This window comes from Pleurodeles waltl, chromosome 7, assembly GCF_031143425.1.
Source record: "Pleurodeles waltl isolate 20211129_DDA chromosome 7, aPleWal1.hap1.20221129, whole genome shotgun sequence".
Lineage (NCBI taxonomy): Eukaryota > Metazoa > Chordata > Amphibia > Caudata > Salamandridae > Pleurodeles > Pleurodeles waltl.
Window position 1 is genome coordinate 1,532,564,363 of NC_090446.1, and position 20,642 is coordinate 1,532,585,004.

At 47.0% G+C, this 20,642-nt stretch overlaps 1 protein-coding gene across 5 annotated transcripts in view; it reads left to right on the forward strand.

Annotated features, from left to right (window-relative positions):
* CIC (capicua transcriptional repressor) overlaps positions 1-20,533 on the forward strand; it is a 410,013-nt gene extending 389,480 nt beyond the window's left edge. For all 5 annotated transcript variants that reach the window (XM_069201390.1, XM_069201393.1, XM_069201394.1 and 2 more), the window contains one exon: positions 7,123-20,533. In XM_069201390.1, coding sequence (XP_069057491.1) covers positions 7,123-7,517 — 395 coding nt within the window. In that variant the 3' untranslated portion in view covers positions 7,518-20,533. The remainder of the gene's footprint in view (positions 1-7,122) is intronic.
* Positions 20,534-20,642: the final 109 nt, after the last annotated feature.

Consider the following 20,642-nt stretch of genomic DNA (forward strand, 5'->3'; position numbering starts at 1 on the left):
GTACACAGCAAATATATGTGATTATATTATAATATAACTTCAAAGCAAAGAATAAAAGTCAAAATTCATCACCGTAGGGCCTATCACTCCTCTTCATCTTTCTTATGCCTGCAAGTTGATGACTCCTGTTCAACTGCGAGAAAGAGATTTTCCACCCATACAGGAGGTCAGACAGCTGACGTCCGCTCATGACTGAAGTCTTGGAAAATACCCCCCATGCTGCTGCCCAGGGACATCCCTTATAATGAAAAAGCCTGCTAACAGGCCTTTTCCTCTAATCACAGCTGGAAAAGAACAAGCTGGAGAGTGGCCAAGTCTCCAAAGATCGCTCCTTCCCAAGGCTGGGTTGAGAGGAAAACACCAAAATATATGCTCCCTTATCACGCTAGGGTTCGGTGTGAACTCAAAATACGAAAAACACAGCTTGGTCTACCATGTGGAAAAACACAGTTCATCTGCAATGTCTCAACTGCGGTGTCTAACTCCACGATAGGCAGCTTAACTGAATACAGAATGTAATGTCTAATGCCACGTTAAAGCCAATAGGCAGCTAACCTAAATACAAAAGATAATGTCTAATGCTACGTTAAAGCCAATAGGCAGCTAAACTGAATAAACATGTAATGTGCTACTGGCGAACATTGAACAACTAATATGCGCAGTGGTGAAACACAAAGTCAGTGGTTAAACACAATTAACGGCATAACAGCTACCCAGAAAACAGGTGCTGTCTGAACAGGTAAATTGCTTCTTACTAGTGTATATAACTGCCAAAAGGTCCTGTATGGTGAACTACTGCAATGTCCTACCCATGCAGCTGCTTTGAGGCTCTGCTTACCTGAAAGTTTCATTTTTGGAGTTTGTTGCCATTTGCTCATTCTGTCAGGGTTCCTAACCTAGCAGTTGTGGAATCTGAACCAAGCTTGTAGGCTCGAACCCAGCATAAGGTAGGCCTCTGAGACCTTTGAGGTTGTGTGTTATCACTGGTTGAAGAGAGTCCCATAGGACAGCTGCTTCTATTACTTGAACCCAGCAGGTATGCCTATCCTCTAGGGATAACATATTATGGGCTACTTTAGCTCAATAAATCTCTGTTCTGAATCCCAGATCCTACATCATTGGTCAGGGTGCACCAAGCGTACTGTGTAGTCAGCATGCAAGTACTGTCCATGGTAGCTGCGTAACTTTTGTCTGATTAATAGAAGTGACAAAACCCTTTATCTGGTTAGGGAAAAGAATGGTGCCTACAGGCCCAAGCCTGTACAGTTCTACTAAATATAATACAAGATCCTGGTCTGACATCTTTGTGTGTGTATTGTGTGCCTATGTATGACTGATGACTAGGAGCAGAACTCCGTATTTGTGAGTGTGTGGCTGCAGAGACAAGTGGGATCCATTTTGGAAACCCATTGTAAAGCATCACACAAGATGGAGGTTAAGAGGCAGTGGTATTACATTACTCAGCTAAGGTGTGCAGCTTCAGACTGTGAAGGGCAGAAGGGTAAAACTAGGGCTGCTGTGTTTATTTACTAGTGACCTGTTAGCAAGGGTCCGATAATGATCTCTTCCTGGGACCTGCCACAGCGGGGATGGGAGGTAAGTCCACAGATTCTGCTGTTAAGGGGAAGGTGTCATCCAGCAGAGCCTACTCTTCCATGAGCTACTTCAGAAGTCTGATGACCACCAGGTGCAGAGTCTTCACTCTTCACTGTGAGAGTATTTTGAGTGCTTCAGTTGGAGCCAACATGTTGTGGCAAAGATCAGCTTTAGCAAGGAATGTGTCTGCTCGGCAGAAGAAAGAAGGAGCTTGGGGTCTGCCTGCTGTGGCCTGGCCTGCTTTGAGATGGAAAGGACCACCTCAGGAGGTGACTGCCCAAGGACTAGAAGCCAAGCCACTGCTCCCAGAGTATGGGTCAAACCTAGAAGAAACAAACTGAATAGTGGAGCATAAACAGTGCCGACCCAAATCCAAAGAGTGTGTCTCTGCCTTTCTGAGTGTCCTGTTCATTAAGAAGTCATCCCCAGAGCCCAGCAAGAAGGAGAGACTCCAAGAGTCAGTTGAACATCAGGTTGGCAGCTCAGGGCCACAAAAGCTGAAGAAACCTGCCTGGGCGAGTTGGTAGCCCAGATCACTGGATCGTCGCTCCTTGTTGCAGTGGAGCCCAGGAGCCCAAGAACCAATGCTCAAAAGTTCCATCCAAGTCTGCTGGACCCAGGGAAGTCGCCAGAGTAGTTTGGTTACCCAGAAGGAGAGTTATCTCCAAAAGAAAGATACTACTGGGTTTGTTGTACCTAGCAACCAATAGTCCATTGGCAGCTGGACGTTTGATGGAACAAAGGGGACTTTGAGGGACATTGACCCTTGTGGCCAAGGCTGCCCCACCAGGACCGTGGACTGAGAAGTGATTCCAGGAAGATTCCTGTATACTGCACAGCATCATCAGCATCCTGTATCCCTTGCACCAGGACCACTCCAAGGAGGCCAGGCAGGTGACATCAGAGGCACCTTCTGATAGGTAGTTACCTGGTTAGGTGACCAGGCCCTCTCTTTGGGCTATATAGGGTCTTCCTCTGGGGTGGGTCCTCAGATTTGGCTTGCAGGATTCCAGCAGGACTCCTCTGCTTCGACTTGTGGCCTCTGGAACCATGACTGGACCTTCCACGAACCTACAAGCTGCAGATCCACGAGGAAGACTCTCCTGCAACATTTTATCCAGAATTCCTGCCAGCTTTGGAACATTTCCCAGTGATGGATTTATCAATACATGCACCCAGAGGGCACAGTAGAATTGCCCGCCTGAAAACCTACCAGCCTCTAGAGTCCTTGCTGACTGGTTTCTGCCAGCCTGCCACCTGGGAGACTGTTCTTACCAAGGGTGAGATCTTTCTTCTCCCTGTAGGCCCAGAACAAAATCCTGTTAGGGAAGAGGGTGTAACACCCCTCTTCCATAGGATGACCTGCTGTGTGGCCTTACTAAGGTGGCAAGCATCAAAGGGCTGCCGCCATTGAAATGCAAATCTTGCTCGCTCTCTCAGCAGAGGAAGCTGATCCCCTTGTCCAGAGCCCCCTTTGGCACCTGGACATGTGGTAAAATTAGCTAGTCGGGTAGGTGTACCACCCTCATGCTAATGGCACTCCTAAGGTGGGCTAATCTGAGGTGAACACAATTTTTCAGAGGTAGCCATCTTTGTGCTGGTATACCTAGCAATTCTGGGACAGGGTTGTGCCCTCTTCCCACAGGAAGTGGTCATATAGGGGCGTAGTGACCCCAAGGGTCAGTAGCCCATTGGCTACTAACTTACACTCCACTAGCACCCCTACATTCAGTATTTAGGGGAGCCCCTAGCACTACAGAAGCAGATCCTGATGACCTAAGACCAAGGACACTAAAGAGCCACAAAAACAGAGAGGAGAGAAGGAGCAGTTGAAAATGTGCACAAAGTTGAGTCGTCCTGCAGCTGTTGACTCCAGGAACCCAAGAGGACTGCCTGTCTTAGATAAAGACCCAAGATTTCCCATGAAAAGCGGACCTGTTCACCCACAACTTCCAAAGAAATTACTCTGAGGCCTCCGGAACCACCAAAATCTAACACCTGAAGCCACCACTGCATCCGTCGCCTCCAGCCCGAGTTAAAGTATGTAGGAAGCTGGCCTGGTGTGTGGTGAGCACCTAGGGTGTTATCACCTTATATCAAGTCCAGGTATCCCATATTAGTGAGGTGTAGGCACTGTCTAGGAAGCCAGGGCTCTCTAAAGTAAGCTGTGGGTGAGCAGCCAAGACATGCAAAGCTGATGCAATACCACGACAGTCACACAGTACTTACATGAAAGAACCACACAGTGCTACAAAAATAAAGCTACTTAATTATAGTAACAAAAACACTAAAATACTGAATAGGCAATGCTCCAATAGGAGGTAAGTAAATACTCTATTATGTACACATTAGAAGTCAGTGAATAGCATAGAAAGCAATAGCAAATAGTGAAGGTCCTAGGGGGAGACCAAACTATATACTAAGTAAGTGGAGTGTGCAAGGCTGTCCCCACCCAAGGAAGTGGAATCAATGGAGGGGAGCTGGAGGAACTAGGAACCCCAAAAGGTAAGTACCAGGGTGCCCTCAGTGACCAGGAGAGAAGAGGTAGTAAGTACCTGGTTTTTCCTCAAACCCACAGGAGAACCTTGGAAAATGATTGTGCAACACCCAGTCAAGACGGGAAGAAACCAAAGATGGATCCTGACAGACGAGGACCTGCAAAAGAAGGGGACCAAGCTCAGTTCGAGTTGGAGTGTCCAGCTGTGGCAGGAGCTACTACCCACCCTCTGTGGATGCTGGACCAGGTCGATGGTGGATGAAGAAAGTCAGCAGTGCTGCACAGGAGCAGAAGAGGAGTTCCAGAAGTGATGCAAGTGATGTCCCATGTCGGCGGTTGTGATGAAGTTGGTCCGTGGTGCTGAAAACCACGAACAAGCCTTGGCAAATGCAAGAGTCGGAGAAGGTTTTGCAAGGCTGAAGAGGACCAGCAAGGCTCAGGGGACTCGACCCAAGGAGGGGAGCCCAAGGTGACCCTCAGAAGCTGGGAGAGTCACAAGAAGAGGAGGCAGCCCCCACAGGTGACCAGCAGGCACAGGAGTCGCATTGAGGCCCACCCAGTACACTTGGAAAGGAGTCCCACATTGCTGCAGCAGCAGACAGGAGACTGCGCTTTGCAGGGAATAGTGCTGGAGGCCAGGGCTACACGGAGCAGGAAGATCCCTTGGAGGAGAAACAAACAAGTCTTGGTAGCTGCAAGAGACACGGTGCACAGTGGTACTGTCCTGCAAGGAGAGGCAAGGGCTTACTATCTCCCAAGTTGGACAGCTGGTAGAGAGGTCCTAGGGGACCCCTCAAGACCACCACCTATGATGCAGGATCCACGCAGCTCTGGAGGAGAGAAGATCCACACAGCCGGTCGTCGTTGCAGTAGGTGCCTGCGGATGCAGGGGAGTGACTCCTTCACTCCAAGGGAGATTCCTTCTTGCTTCTTGTGCAGGCTAAAGACTCGCCGCCCTCAGAGGATGCACAGCCAAGGAAATGTTGCAGTTGCTGGAAGGAGCCGGAGAAACAATGTTGCAGAGCGGAGTCGTCGCTGGAGTTGCAGATTGTCGGTTCCTGGAGGGTCCATTTGCAGTCCTAGTGGCCAGAAGATGAAGTAAACAATGCAGAGGAGTCCTGCTGGAATCTTGCACGTCAAATCTGGGGACCCACCTGAGAGGGAGACCCTAAAGAGCCCAGTAAAGGAGATTGGTCACCTAGCAGGAAGACCACCTATCAGGAGGGGGCTGTGATGTAATCTGCCTGACCTGGCCACTCAGATGCTGCCAGGGGCCTCTGCCCACCTTCAATTCAAGATGGCAGAATCAAGTGGCCCCTCTCCACTGCGACTGCTCTGGTAAGAAAAGCCTAACGCCTGAAGACACCTCTGCATCCGTGGGCTGTGGAGAAGAGGATCAAAGGTTGCCCCCCTTTACACGAGTATCGTGAGGCCTGAGCCTCACCATTGGTTCAGACAGACTTAGTAGCCAGAGCCTGCAGTTTTTTTTCTGCAGAGACCGATCTCTATTGAAACGCATTGGGCTCCCAACGCTATTTTGCACCCTGCACATGGCTGCCCTCATGCCGCTAGTGGTATACTGCTGGTGCTGCCTTGGACCTTGCGCACGATTCACCTTAACTCCTGGAGATTGGTCTTGTAAGTGGCTGTGCTCTACCTGTTTGCAGAATAACTTCTTCCTTCCATAGGATAACCTTGCAGAACTCAGAAATTGCACAGTTCCCACCTTTTAAAGTGAAAAAATGTATATTTAAAAACGTACTTACCTGAACGAAGTCTCTCTGATGCCTAAACATATATAAATATCCTCTATATTTTTATAAATTTGTATGGATCTCCTTTTTGGTTTGTCTCATTTATTGACTCTTGTGTGTATTTGTGAATGTCTTGCACTCCTCTGTGTTAAACCTAAAGCTGCTCGACCACACTACCCCGAATAGAGCACTTTGGGATTGTATAGCAAGCCCATGTCAACTCATAAGTGAACACCTGGACTCTTTACACAATATATCTAGTTAGTGATATATCACATACAGAGCCAGCTTCCTACACCCCAGTTGACAGGCTTCCTGAAATATATTTTGAGGCCAGCCTTCTGAGCTCAGGACCTGATACAGTCTTTGAGGGGGTGGGGGGGGGGGGAGGAGGGGAGATCAGATCTTCCACAACTTTCAGTGTTGAGAGTCGGAGGGTAGGTTGCAGTGGCAGTTAATTATTAGCAGTAGTACTTTCAGCATAAGAAGCACACAAGGTCACCTGGGTCCCTGGAAGCCCTACGTTGGAGGTGGGAGGGATGGCTGGGAGAGCTGGAGAAGGTTGAATGGCGGGAGGCCTATATGACTCCCAGGAAGCTGGTTCAACTGTATTACCTGCACCAGACTTACATGACTCCCCAGAGACTGGGCCATCCGAAGATCCTCGCTGACTAAAGGTGCAGCTGCTGCCAGTCCCCAGTGTAGGACTTCTTCCACTTAGTTTGGCAGTGTCCCCAGATTGCCCAGTATTGGTCACAGGTGGGACCCATGGGACCCACCCTTTCGGCTGTCCTGGAGACTACATCTGACTCAGAAGGTGGCATTGCTGGGTGTGTTGGACGAGTTAGGTGGGTCGAGAGGGGATAGAGCATTGATTGGACTAGGATTTTGGTGGCCAAAAGAGACTTAGACCACACTTGGAATCACTCTTCCCCTCCAAAATTGAAACAATGGCGTGCAGGTATGGACTGAATTGCAAAACAAGAGGAACCAATCTACATTGTCCGAAAAGGTCCTGCAAAGTTTTCCAAGATTTGGGGTAAATGGTGGCAGTATTATGGATTTTCTTCTAAAGTAGATTCTCGATCGAGTCATATGGTTTGATTTGCTGTAGGGGGTGGACTGGCGATGTGGGATGATGTACTCTGATGCGAGTTTTCTTATTATTTTTGCTCTACTGCCTTACTTGTTCTTTGTTTTAAAACTCAATAATATGTGTTTAGGATAAAAAGTAACACACCAGGTTTGTACCAATTTTTGTTTTTTGTTTTCCAGCTCAGGCGACAGCTGCATTCCAGGCCCGCTACGTCGAGATCTTCCCCACAAAGGTGTGTCTGCAGCTTAAGATTAGAGAGGTGCGTCAGAAGATCATGCAAGCAGCCACACCAACAGAGTTCCCTGCCATCCCAGGACAGCAGTCCGGTGACCAACCAGGGTGCTCCACTCCGGGTCCCTACACCTCTGGCACCAGCACATGTCACGGCTACACCACTGAAATGCACTCATCAGCGATGACAGTGCCACACTCTCCTTCACCTGCCCCAGTGGACGCCTCACAGAGGGTTGTTGAGTTGACGGAAGCCGACTGGGATAACGGCCACGGATCGCCGTCTGCCAGTAGTGATGTGGTCCCTCCTGTGTCATGCAGCACTAGTACCAACAGCAGATGAGTGCCCTGAATGATGTTCTGAGCCTTTGAAGCTGATGTGGTGCATTCTGAGAAGGTTTATGGAAGTGGCCTTCTGAGACCTTCCGGAGCATTGCTTGCCCCTCCAAGTATTAACAGCCGCCTTTTCACCTTTCCCTTTTCATATCTTCCCTCCTGAAAGCAGAATCTTACACCTCTGAATTTTGGGAGGCATAGAGGAGATGCCTCTTCAGAGGTGAGGAGGTCTGGGAATGCACTGGTCACAGTTATGTGGCATGGGAGAACATCTGAAGAGGGCAACCTGGCTCTCAAGCCTGGATACGACTTTCCTCCGGCCGAATTCCGGTGATGATGCCTGGGAAAGCTCAATGCTTGAGATGTTGGAGCAAGAAGAGACTGTCGTAGAAGCCATGATGCTGGGGAGACAGTGTTTTCCTAGGCAAAGGGTGCCTAATGCTTGTGCACGCCCTCCTGCAGTGTGAGGTGGTGCTTAATGGAAAAGGATGGCCTTGGCATGGATTAGAAACCATTCCAGAAGTCTGATGCATCCCCTGCAGTACTCACTGCTGGTGCCCAACCAGCGCCATGCTGTCTGAGGATAGAAGTGGATGTTTGTAAAGTTCCCACTTTATTCTTTCCCTTTATAATAATGTTAAATATTTTAAGATCTTTAGGCCTCTTGGCTTCTGTGTTAATAGTGAAAGTGGGTGCAACCGGGTGTTAATTTTTAAAACTTATCGCACTAACTCTCTGGGGCCTTGAGGCAGACCGGGTGCGTGTTAACGCAGTGAGGGTTTCTCAGGGTTTAAACCTTTCACTGCAGATGAGCGGAGAGAGGACCCCAAGCTTGAAGCAGGGGAGGTACAAGGAGAATGCAGGAACTGGTTCATACCAAGAAGGAGGGGGAAGACTCCTGCAGTGACTGTTGGGACATGTATGGTAGGGGTAGGCCACAGGTTTTTTCAAAACGTGCAGGCACTTACGTTAATCCTTCTGCCTGTTAAATCACCACAGCGCTGAACTAATATGTCACAGTAGAGGTTCTCTGCACCTCAGGTTGTTGGCAGCGGTGCCGACTCTCACTGTCGGATGTATTATGTTATTTGTACATTATGTAAAGCAGGAGTCCGGGCCAGTCCCTTGATCCAGCGTCTGCTGCAGCTTGGCATGGTCACAGGGTTGAATTATTCTGGCACTTGGTGGCTATGATCCAGCCTTCAGGTATTATTCCTAGTAGACTGAAAACATTGACGTTAATCCCAGAATCATTTTAGCATCAGTGCCATTGTCCCATTTATCTGCTTCAACAGCGCATCACACAGGTTTCTCTGCTTGAGTGCCACTGTGGGATGTTTGCTTCCTTCAGCACCATTGTGGGATTTCATTGTCCTCCATTAGAGATTTATGGAAGTTGCTTTGCTGCAACCCCAGTGTAACAGGTAAGAAACTTCCCCTGCACCCTTCCTTCTCTACCCCTGGCTTCACTGCTCTGTTGTAGGGTTTTTAGTGGAGTTGAGTATTTCTCTGTACTACCGAATGCGTTTGAGACAAATCATTAGAAAACCTGCGTGCTCTGCAGGATCTGGAAGGTGCTATCTTGTTACTGTTCTGTTTTTACCCTTGAGGCTGGAGCCTGTAAGTCACTGTGGTTACCATCGGTGGCCCTGTCTAGTACATGTTAACTAAAGACCCTGCAGTCTTCGGCTTTCAGATGCCCGTGGCCTGTAGCGCCTGGTGATGTGAGGCCGTGCGAGTGCCCGTGTGTTCGTTAGTTCTGCCTCGCTCTGTGATAAAGTGGTGGCCGGGCTGTTGTATTGTTAGTGTGTCTCAGCTCTGGCTATCATTTGAATTAGGTCACTGCAGACACTGGCACATCTTCTGGATAGATTTGGTTTTGGTGCTGTTCCTTGACAATATCCTCATCTTTGGGGAGCAGCAGTGTTGAGGTGAAAAGAGGCAACAGTGAGGTTTGTGCACATTTTAATGTATGGGTCTGTTGTGTCAGCAGACAGGGCCTCTGCGGGCCATGCAAGCTTGGAAATCCTTACGACAGAGGACGCACTTACACGTAGGCCTCAGAGTCCTGGTGTCCTGTTTTTAAACGTGGTAAGACCTGTACAGGACAGCCAGCCCTGGGACGTGCTGCGATAGTGCAGGCAGGGCCTGCGCAGGATGCACAATCCTTATTCTAGAGCACTCAGAATGAACTTGTTGCTCAGTCCTTAAATAGAGGAGAAAGGGCCTAAGCAGATGTCAGACTATCAGCAGGGTCTTTGTGAACCATACAGTTCTGACTACAAATCTGAAATCACTTATAAGGTGGAGCATTGGCAAGGCAGTCACACGTAGCTCTAATGTACTTCCAGATATAGGGCCTGATTACGACTTCAGCGGAGAGCTATAATCCGTAGCAAATGTGAGGGATAGCCCACCCGCCGAATTAAGAGTCCATTATATCCTATGGAGCTCGTAATAGGGCGGGTGGGATATCTGTCACATTTGGGACAGATTAACCCTCTGCCGAAGTCGTAATCAGGTCCATAGTCTTTAAACCACCCTTTTCCGATGGTAATGGTCCACTGACATGGTGCTGCGTACCTCAGTTTGGCTGTGCAGAGCCGCTCGTTCTAGCACGCACCTGGCATCTTAATTTATAGACATCCTTGCCAAAGGACGTGTTTGTGATGGATACTTCTCACCGCAGATTCATTGCCTTTTAAATTCCCATGGCACCGGCATGGACTTAGAAACTTTTTAGCAGTTGCTCCTTTGTGCCAACAGATGATTCCACTGGAGTCCGTGTTGACTTGTCCTGCCCCTGGAAGTGACAGCGAGGGGGTGGATATAGGTGACACTCCTGTGTATGAATGTTTTTTCCTTTTTTATTTATTATTTGTATTTTTTCTAGTTGTGTGTTTTACTTTCCCTTTAATGCGGATCTGAGGTCCTTTTTCAAATGTTTGATGGATCATCACTGACTTCCTATGCAGTTTGTCACTGATAATGTGGAAGGGATAATTCTCCCACGAAGACGATAGACTTTAAGCCATGCCACACCTGCAGGAAGAAAATATCGGTTATGAACCTGCATGACATTTGCCTTTGGTGCCTCAGATTTGTGTACAATTCAAAGTCGTGCAACAAATCCTCACTCTTGCATCAGAAGGCATCAGAGTGAGAAGGTCAGTTGTACTTCATCAAGCTCAAGAAACAAGGCCAGTCATACTCCAAATCGCAGGCCTTTTCCTGCTCCTTAAAGCCTAGTTTTAGTTCAGGCTCTGATGCCATACTGAAGAGGAGGTCCCATGTGACGAGGAGGCAGTGGACAATTTGTTACCCTCTCAGTATACTGATGCTGGCCAGCATTTAGTAATGCTAGTGGTCTTGGTACTTCACAAGAGATGGATTTGGACTCTGCTTTGGTTGCCCCACTGCAGAAACAGCCTTCAGCGCAGTAGTGGCCCCTAGGTCCGCAGAGGTGTTGGAACGACAGCTGCCACCTAAGGAAGTTAAAGCTAATTTGCTGAGGGATCTTGCAAACTGGTACTTTGGCTTCAGATCCTTTGCTCCCCTTCGGTTACGCTCTGGCAGAAGTCCTGATGGTGGAAATAATGTTCATTGCCGCTGGGTGGCGGCCCCACCAGGTATGCGCCATAGGTCATCTCTGGGTGATCCCACCTTTCTCACACATCACGCACCACAAAAGGCTTGTTGTTTAGCCGTCACCCAGCAAAGTGAACCTGAATGTTTTCCCTAAGGCTCCACTTGATATAGAATCAAAGCACGTTTATGCTGTCCACGATAGACATGGTGTAGCCAAGCGTTTTTTTTATGGGTCGATCCCGATACCACCGACTGTGTGGACCGTGCACAGTGTCACACACAAATGTGTGCCATGGGTTTCTCCGGGGCATCCCTGATCGATACACTTTCCAATGGCTTCATGCTGTTTAGATAAAAGGCCAGTTCAGCATTGGAATGGGCCAAAGATAGTCGGGCAAGTCTTGATATGTGGACTTTCTCTCCCTCGCCAGCCAGTTCCATCAACAATCCTGGAAATTCCTGAGTTGGCTCAGGGGCCTGGCTTGCTTCCAGCCACAACTGTATTAGCCTGTTTAACCAAAGCCTGCAGTGGTGGCCAATGACTGGGCCTTGAACAGCATGGCCAGCCTCTTACCCAGCTGCTGCCAACCCAGAGGTTCTCTGATTCTCTCTTGGATAGTTACCAGCCCGTTTGCTGTTGCCCATGACCACTCTATTCTGTGGATGGTCGTCATGGTAAAACCCCTCCTTCTCTATCAGTCCCCTCTCAAGTTCCTCTTATTCCACTCACTCCTTATTGAAGGGGTTCAGCCAAAGCAGCAGTAGAGCCCTGAGAAGGATAGTGGCAAAGGTTGCTACTCCTGACACTTTTAGGTGCCCAGGAAAGACAGTGGGATTAGATCCTGGAGGCTGGATGGTGTGCTTGGACATGAGAGGCATGTACTTTCATGTATCTTCGTGCGGACCCACAGGCATTTCCTCTTCTTTGTGGAAGGAACACTTCCAGTTCACCACCCCGCCCTTTGGTGTTCTTTTCATACCAGGTATTTATGAAGGTGATGGAGTTGGTCGCTGTCATTTTTTGCAGGTCAGGTGTGCATGTATTCCTATATCTTTACTGCTCGTTTAAGCCAGGCTGGTTACAGTCAATCACGACCACCTGTGGTTGACCATCTCCCCATTGTCTTCCTTGGGGTTCTACACCAGTGTACTGAAATCACATTTGGCCATTGCAGAGCATCCCCTTTATAGGGCTCGATCTGGACACTGTGATGGTCAAATCCTTTCTGCTGCGCAGACGCCCTGAAACTGACTCCTCACCCCTTGGATTTTGGAATAGGACCGTCACCACCACCCACTTGACCGCCTGCTCACTACATGGGCACTCTCGCGAGTGATAGTACGCTCTACACATCTACATAACATAGCATTTAGGATATGAGCCCAGTATTTTAGGCTCTGCCTTGTTTTTCAACCTGAAAGGTTCTGAGGCTTCTTTGTCTCCTAGCCCTGGGTATCCTGCAGGTGCCCCATCCCCATTGGCACACTCTTACTTTCATTGAAACCCCTGCCTTGGGGGCCTTAGACAACATTCATGTGTTGAATAAGGGGGGCAGAGATCTTCAACAGTTATGAAGAATGCCAACCTGACTTTCAGCAGACCTTCTCCCTATCTGAGCAAGTATTTGTTTTGGTAGTGACAGATAAGTCAGCTCTGGACTAGGCAGGATAAGTCAGCTCTGGACTAGGCAGGATAAGTCAGCTCTGGACTAGGCAGGATAAGTCAGCTCTGGACTAGGCAGGCTACCTGGACGAAGTTGAGATCAAAGGCCTCTGGTCTCCGTTGGAGCAGTCGCCACATCAATCCTTTGAAGTTTTATTCCATCCGGCTGATACTCGAGGTTTTTCTGGCTTGTCCTGTGCATGTTCTGACTAACAACATGACCTCTAGGTGGTACTGCAACAAAAAGGGTTGTGATGGGTCATGTGATCTGCCAGGGGGTTGCAAGACTGGGGCACTGGCTAGACCTCCTGGGGATTTCCCCGACTGCTGTGGGCACTGCTAAAGTTTAGCTGTTGGCCCTCTCCGCCTTTCTCTGTATGCCTAATAAGCCCTCTCTGTTCAAATCACCGTTTGTTTTTTAAGTGGCTTAAGTAAATTTAACTCTGTGCCCTTTAGTATGTATGTACGTATGTATGTGGTATTTCTATACTGCTAACGTAGCCAGAACGTAGCAAAGCACTGTATTATGCACTGTGGTACCTTAACGTGATCCTGATTTTGAGCCTAAGCACAGCTGTTCTTTGAGGTTGCTGAATCTCAATACTCTTTTCCTCCTTCATCCACTTCTGTGCATTTCATCCCTGAACTGAAGGGGCTACCAGTCCAACCTTCTTTCTGAGGTTAGCACTTCAGAATCCTTTCTTCGGACAGTTACATTGCCCTTTCGTGTGAGATAGTCCATCACACTCCCTGATTATTCGCTCTGTCCTTGCACTATAGGAGGAGGAGGAGAGGCTTCACCTGTTGGATCCCAAGAGTTTTCATATCAATCGAACTAGCTTTGACATTGTAAAGAAGGGAAAGGTAGTCCAGAAATTGGACTTATATCAATGCTGTATCAGGGCCTTCTGTCTCATTCCACCAGAGCCAAGGCCACCCACAACACCTTCAGCTAGGACTATTCTGTCGCTGGACATCTGCCGGGCTGCAACATGGGTATCTGTCAACACCTTGGCACCACAGCATTGAGTCTCGGGTCCACAAGAAGGGCCATTTTGCCTTCTCGTTCCTGGAGTTCTTCTTAGTGCAAAGTTCAATCCTCAGACCCACCACCTTAGAAGATACAATTTTGCCATCTCTTCAAAGGGTGATGAATGTTAATTTAGAAGTCTCAATCAGAAGAACAGTTTACCTAACTTTAATAACTCTGTTGTTGGTGAATACTGTTTCTAACTGGCCTCCGCGCCTCCCCTTCCTGTGGCGTGTACTTCTAGGTGTAAAGCATATTCCGTGTTAGATTCTGCACAGTCAGGATTCTGATCGGTCACTGACTCTGTGTCTAAGAGCATGGAATGCTTTACTGTAACCTGGAACTTCTGGTTCTGAGATGAAGCCACTGCGGAGTTCGATGGTGTGACTTATTGCTACATAAGAGTAATTGCTATAAAGTTTCCGTAGCCAGTGTGGCACCTAGGGGAATTCAGAAGGTGAGGAATCCAACAGAAAGAGCTTTACCTAAGGTAAGTAACTCGTCCAGCTGTAGAGCGTACTACGGAAGTATCTTAGCGCGTTCACTCTCAGTCCGCACCATTCTAGCAATCCTTGCTGTAGAGCAGGCAGGTGCTGCCTAACTGCACAGCCCCAGTAATTCCTGCAGTAGTGCAGGGTCTCGGTGGACCCCTCGGTACTGGCAATGCTCCCTGTGGAGGTGAAGTGGCCTGCAAGCTCCCGACAATACACATCCTTGGATTACATCCCTCCTTTTCCAAACTGATGCTGAACCATCTGGAGGGTCCAAATGGTTTGCAGTTGCAGCTAAATGTAGGATGAGCTGGTCGCACATCGACAGTCCAGTGTCCTAGGTAGAGACGCACAAGTGCGGCCACATATTATTAACCGATATGTTAGGCTTGGTTCAACCCTGAGGCAGGAAAGGATACTGTTGTATTTAAAACTGAGAAGAAATGATACTCTCAATATGCACTTATTAAATCAAACAGCACTGTGTCTTACTCCTAAGGCTTCTGTTGTCAGAGAGCAAAGGTGACTCTTTTCAAAGAGTGAATGGCTCTGCCTTCAGGAAGGAAACACTCATTTTGTGGGTGGAAAGGTCTCGTTTTCAGAAAATAAAGATCTTTGTTTTTAGCAAAAACAGTTTCAGAGAATACATGTCGATTTGTAGGGAGTATCAGCTAGTGTTTGCAGCTAGTAATGGTCTCTGTTTTCAGAGACTAAAGGTCTGTTAATAAGTAAGAATCTGCAGCAAGTATTGGTCCCTTTCAGCATGAAACGATTTCACTGAGTATCAGCCTCTTTTCAGAGAGTAAAGGTCTGTTATTTGCAATACTAATGGTTGACTTCTGGAGAATTAGTCCGTTTTTAGGCAGTGTAACAGTCTCTGTTTTTAGAGAATAAAGGTATCTGTTTTCAGATGTAACAGTCTGTGTTTTCTGTGAAAAAGGTCTGTTTCACACATAAAGGAATCGGCAAGTTCTGTTCTCTGTTTTCAGAGAATAGTGGTCTGTCTTTAGCATGTATCGGTTTAGGTTTTTAGTATGTTTCAGTCTCTTTAATCAAATGCCCGTGTTACCCTGCTCCAGCATGGGACTGTTTGAAGAATGTGGCCTCTGTGAGAGGGTGTATGTCAGAACACTTAGATTTTTATATCATTACAATTTCTGAGCCAAATGGCCGAGAAGAAATTGTATGTACATTAGTGAGTAGGTTCAAAGGGTGGGTTCATCTAATATTTTTACAGTGACCTCTGGCTAAGTGGTTACCATTTAGATTTCTTATATTAAAAAGTATTTTATGCTGTGATACAGAAAATATGGCATGGTTTAGGTTCTCCTGGGCTCTGTTGGGCACCCCTAGCCTGCGGCCGACACACACCATCATTATTTCCTTGTCTCCATTGTTTCAGAACAGTCTTGACAACCTCTCCCAGGTCAGTCAGTCTGGGACCAGTTGCTTGTCAGTATTCCCTGTTTCAGGCACTGCTCATGGAAACTTTCTTTTGACAGACTTAGCCCTGAATATGTAGTCTCGGGGTCTCATGGCATCTGACATATTACATCAGACTTTAAAACTTTAGGTGAGCAGTTCTTCAGTATCTAGATATTCAACCCACATAGCCATCTTTGACCATATCTGCTCCTTTTGGGAAGATCTTTGGCTTTCAGAACTTTTTAACCTGATCCTGTGCTCATTCAGAGGACCGCTGACTGTTTGATCATCAGTGGTCCCAGTTTTTTAATGCCTTCTATTGTTTTTCTAGCATCATCCATGTTTCAGACTTTCCTTCTCAAGCCCTTGTCTAACTCAGCTCGCTCTTTGCTTTATTCCCTGATGACATACACTGAAGCACTGGCGTGGCAAAACTTACCTGTGTAAACTCATGCCTCTGGGCAATGGCCACTTGGAGCTAGAGGCTCACGCACGCACCCTAGGCTCAGCACATCTGCTGTGTCCGCTTTAGAGTGGTCCAAAATATGGGGCAAGGTTGAGGAAGCCACAAAATGATTGCTTTGAATAAAGCTGCTGCTGACTTCTAATCAATGTTGGCAAAGGGGCCCTTATCAAGTCTCAAGCATTCCTTGATTTTGCAACTTTAGCTTCTATATGTAGCTTTGGGTATTACAGCATGGAGACAGGCAAGGATATCTTTTTAGGTTACTAGCAGACCTTGCAAGTGCACGACGACGAGACCAGAACCTTTCTTTTGAGTCCTTGAATTTTTCAGTGGGCTATCGGTCTAAGGGTTGAAAGCTTTCCCAATCCTAGGCTAGTCTGAATGTAAATGTTCTCTCTTTTCTCACTGGGGGAGACCAAGCAAACATTTCATCCTATCTTTCCCCGCAGTTAGCACACACGTTGCTCGTTGAAGCCAAGGATGGCAAACTAAAGATGTCCAGGAAGGAGAGTATGTATCCTGAGTCACACAAAACGTTTGGGTTTTAGTGAGGAAGGGTTAATGGAATGAGAGTGAGAGGAAACACGAAGAGTAGTTCTTTCTTTCGAGCAAAGGGAGCGGGCGAGTTAAAAAGAGTAGAAAACTAAAGGGTCTCTGGATGCTTCAGGGGTCCAGAGTATGTCTAGTAGCTAGCACTTCCCGGCCCAGCCACTGGATAGCAGATTTCTGCACAGAATGTGAATCTAGAAGACCCATTCTTACAAGGAACTGGCTTCTTCTCCCAGTGATAACTTGACCAAGTGCGGGGTGGGGTATCTACTGGAATAAGGGCAGGGATGCTTTACACCATCAACACTTTTGCAAAGGGCCTTGGACACTGTCTAGTCTCTACTTAGTCGCATTGAAATTAAGTAAAAGGCACATCTTGCACAAACAGTGGGTGCGACAATCACTTTGACCATCACAAGAGTGAATGGGCGGGACGCTAAAGTCTGCATGGGCCGGACACGGGAAGGCAGCACCCAGAAACACAGCTAAGCAATGTGCTATGTGACTGACGATCCGCAGCTTGACTAACATGTCACCACATTGCCTAGCAGGTGCGGGGCTGCAGACAGGTGTGAATTTCGTTTTTAAACTATTGAAGGCTACATGAGGAACATGGCTGTTGGTCCCCTTACTTCTGCTAGTAACAATTATGTTTTCAACTAAATACACTGGTAAAATGTAGCTCTCCGAATGTGGGTGTCATTTCGGCACAACGTTGGGTACTGCAGTTTCTACATTTCTTTTAAACAAGACTTTCTCTTTTAATTATCTCCCTTAGTTCTTGCAATCAACCAAAAAAAAACGCTACATCAGACTCTTGATGAAAGCTGAATCTTTCTGTAATATATAGAATAAAACCAACTTTCATGGTAAAACTTTCACTCCTAGCAGTGTGCAGCTCTGTTTCTCAGTCTCTCCGTCACTCTTATGTCACTGGATACTCTTTTATACAAATAGTTTCTCCAACAGTCTGAGGTTCCAAAAAGTACCTTAAGTATTATAAAGACAGAAAATCTGCAGCTGCCATGCTCCTGGGCAACAAACCGGTTGCTGAAATTGGTGACTGTCATCAGGTCGTCAGCCGTACATTCTACAGAGGTTGGTTGTTAGTCACAGATTAGTGCACATATACTCAAAGGTTCCCTCCATCAGTGCATTCCAATAATTTGTTCAAGTTTGACTATTTCAGCTGTAATTCTCTGTCCGGGCATACTTCATTATGATGTGCTGTGTTTTCCCTGCTCAGGTCCTCATGTGTAGAAGTATGTGACCTACCTAGTTCTCATTACTGTTATCCTATACACTGCTAGACTCAGCCCTCCAGTGCACCCTTTGTCAGTGCTCCTTAAACTAAGGAGTCTCTGGGAGGGCAGAGACTTTATTAACTTTTGTGACACTGCGCAGCATAATACCAACAGTGGTCCCCGTTGTGTATAAAGGACAGTGTTCCAAGTTCCTTGCCAATATCTGGTCCAGGCTTTCCTCTTGGTTGTACTGCAGGCACAGCTTCAGCTGAAAAGATTTTTCTATGTTAAAATTACTTCTCTTGATCACTGAATACTGTTGGGCATCCTTGCTTGTTCAACATGAACAGTAGTAGGTGGCAAAGGAATGAGAAATCTGAAGAAGAAGTATTTAATGATGTATTGATACATGCAGGAAAAAGCTCTAGACCTTGTGTTCTCTTGGCTCTTGATGGGGTGCCCAGGAAGCACCTAGTCACTGTGTCGAGCTGGTACCTATGAAAGGGGACACACTGTTCTCTCCACTGTACAGCAGCTTAACTGTAGCCATGTATTAGTCGTAATGAAATGATGCAAACAAGAGGGCCGAACTCCTACGTGATTTGCCACCCTTGAATATTCCGGAGAGCTTGAAAGGGAACGCCATTGGCCCTCTTTTCCGGTCAGAGCTAGGGGATGACTCGTTTGGGCCTTTGCCTTGGTCAGCCACAGTAGATAGGATCAGGGATCCCTTATGTCAGCACAAGATTTTCAAGTGAATGAAATTTTCCAGATTTAACTTTTACATCTTCAGGATTTAATATATATTTCTTCAGGAAGACTCAACTTTTATGTATCAAATATCCATTGAGAATCTGTTTTGCATTTTTGCTGTGGTTAGAAGAAGAGAGGAATATAAATGTCCCATGTTTTAGTTTCCACTGAAGAGCATTAAGATAATTACAGAAGGACAAAGACGAAAAACTTGTTTGAAAACGTATGGTATTGTCTCTCCCAAAGATTGGCAACCTAAAGGTGAGTAAACTGCGTCCATGCCTATTATCTGGTGCTTAGGAACGTCAGCTCCTTCACAGACTGTATCTCGAACTAGTCTTGAGGACTGTGTATTCTTCAACTAGGTCCTTGTCCACTGCTTGTACTAAAACACTTCTCAGCCCCAGGGTTAATGTGTTTGGACCTGCTATAGAGGCAGTGGTGTAAGTACTTCGCCGCTTTGCCTTAGATGGCAGTTAGGTGTAATGGCCCTGCCTGCAGATATTCAGAATTACATCTTCTGAGTTCCCTGTGCCTTCGGTTGTGCAAAAGACAAAAATTCCCTTGCATTTCTAATAGATCTACTGTGTGGTATAGGTAGGAAAGAACCCTCCCTCCAACAAGAATTCAGCACTAATGTTTAGTTAATATGTGAGGCTCTTGCTTGATAAGGTCTTGATTTGGGGACATATGTTGACTCTGTCAGTGGGGCACTAGTCTTTTTTCTGCCCATCGCCCGGTAGAGCTAAGAGCTATTGCCTGCTGTTATGGTGGTCTGACCAAGCCTATGCAACGTACTATGAAAGTGAACCATGCGATGCGCTGCCTCCTGCAAAGATAAACCACCAAATGTGCCAATTGCTGCAGAGGTGAACCCTTAAACGCTTCAGCTGCTTATGGCGTGAGCCTTAGAGTGTTCTCTTTCCTGTAGGGATAAGCCATACATTGTGCTACCTGCTGTAGTAGGGGGAGTACAGCATGCTGCAAGGAGGAACTTGGACTGTGTTACTTGCTGCTGAGGTGAACTATGGGATGAGCTACCCGGGTTAATTATGGGACGTTCCACCTGGAGTTTAAATGAAACATCAAAAACTTGGTATTGTCAAGCCTTTCTTGTAAGATATGGAAGATCCTGACATGTTGGGTTGCATGATAACTATCTTAAGGGACAAAATTGTTCCAGTGACTCTGAAACTACAAAGTGAAATTTAGACCAGAGTTGATTAGTGTCCACCATATGACAAATACTGTAAGGGCTATAAGCCAATACAGTTAGTTTGCCCTTGGAACTAGTTAAAATATTATGAAGTTTTCATGCTTATGTGGCAGTGTTGTGCTGGGGGTCCTACCACACCACTATCTTTCGTTCTGCTCAGTCGTGAGGTGGTGGAGAACGATGCCTGCGCAATAATTTAGATATGAGTTTAGGTAGGCTGGTGCCCGACCGAGACCCTGGTGGGTGTGCTTGTGCAAGATGTAGTAGAAGAAGCTGCCCAGTATGAGTAAAGCAGGGTGCTGCGAGGCCGTACGTGGGTGGGTGCTGCCAGTTCAAGTGAGGCGTCCGGTGAAGCAGGCCAGGGCAGGACGCTATTAGACATGAGGGGATCGGGATAGTGTTAGATCAGAAAGCTGTCCAGGTCTTAGGCCGCCGATTCAGTCTGCATTTGTGGGATACTTTTTCTTTTTGGACTCAAACTAGTTGCAACAGACTCTAGCCTGAACAAAACATGTTGACCATGTGCAATATTTCTTATTGTAATAAATTTGTTTAAAGAAGTAATAAAAAACAATTATTAAAAGCTGTTTAACACCAATATAGTGTGGTGGTATGTCTCTGGTACCGGGGCGGGGGGGTACTATGGAGAAGCTTGTAAATCACCAGTATTGGTGGCATAAGGGGAACGTTTGCTTTGTTAGTGCAGT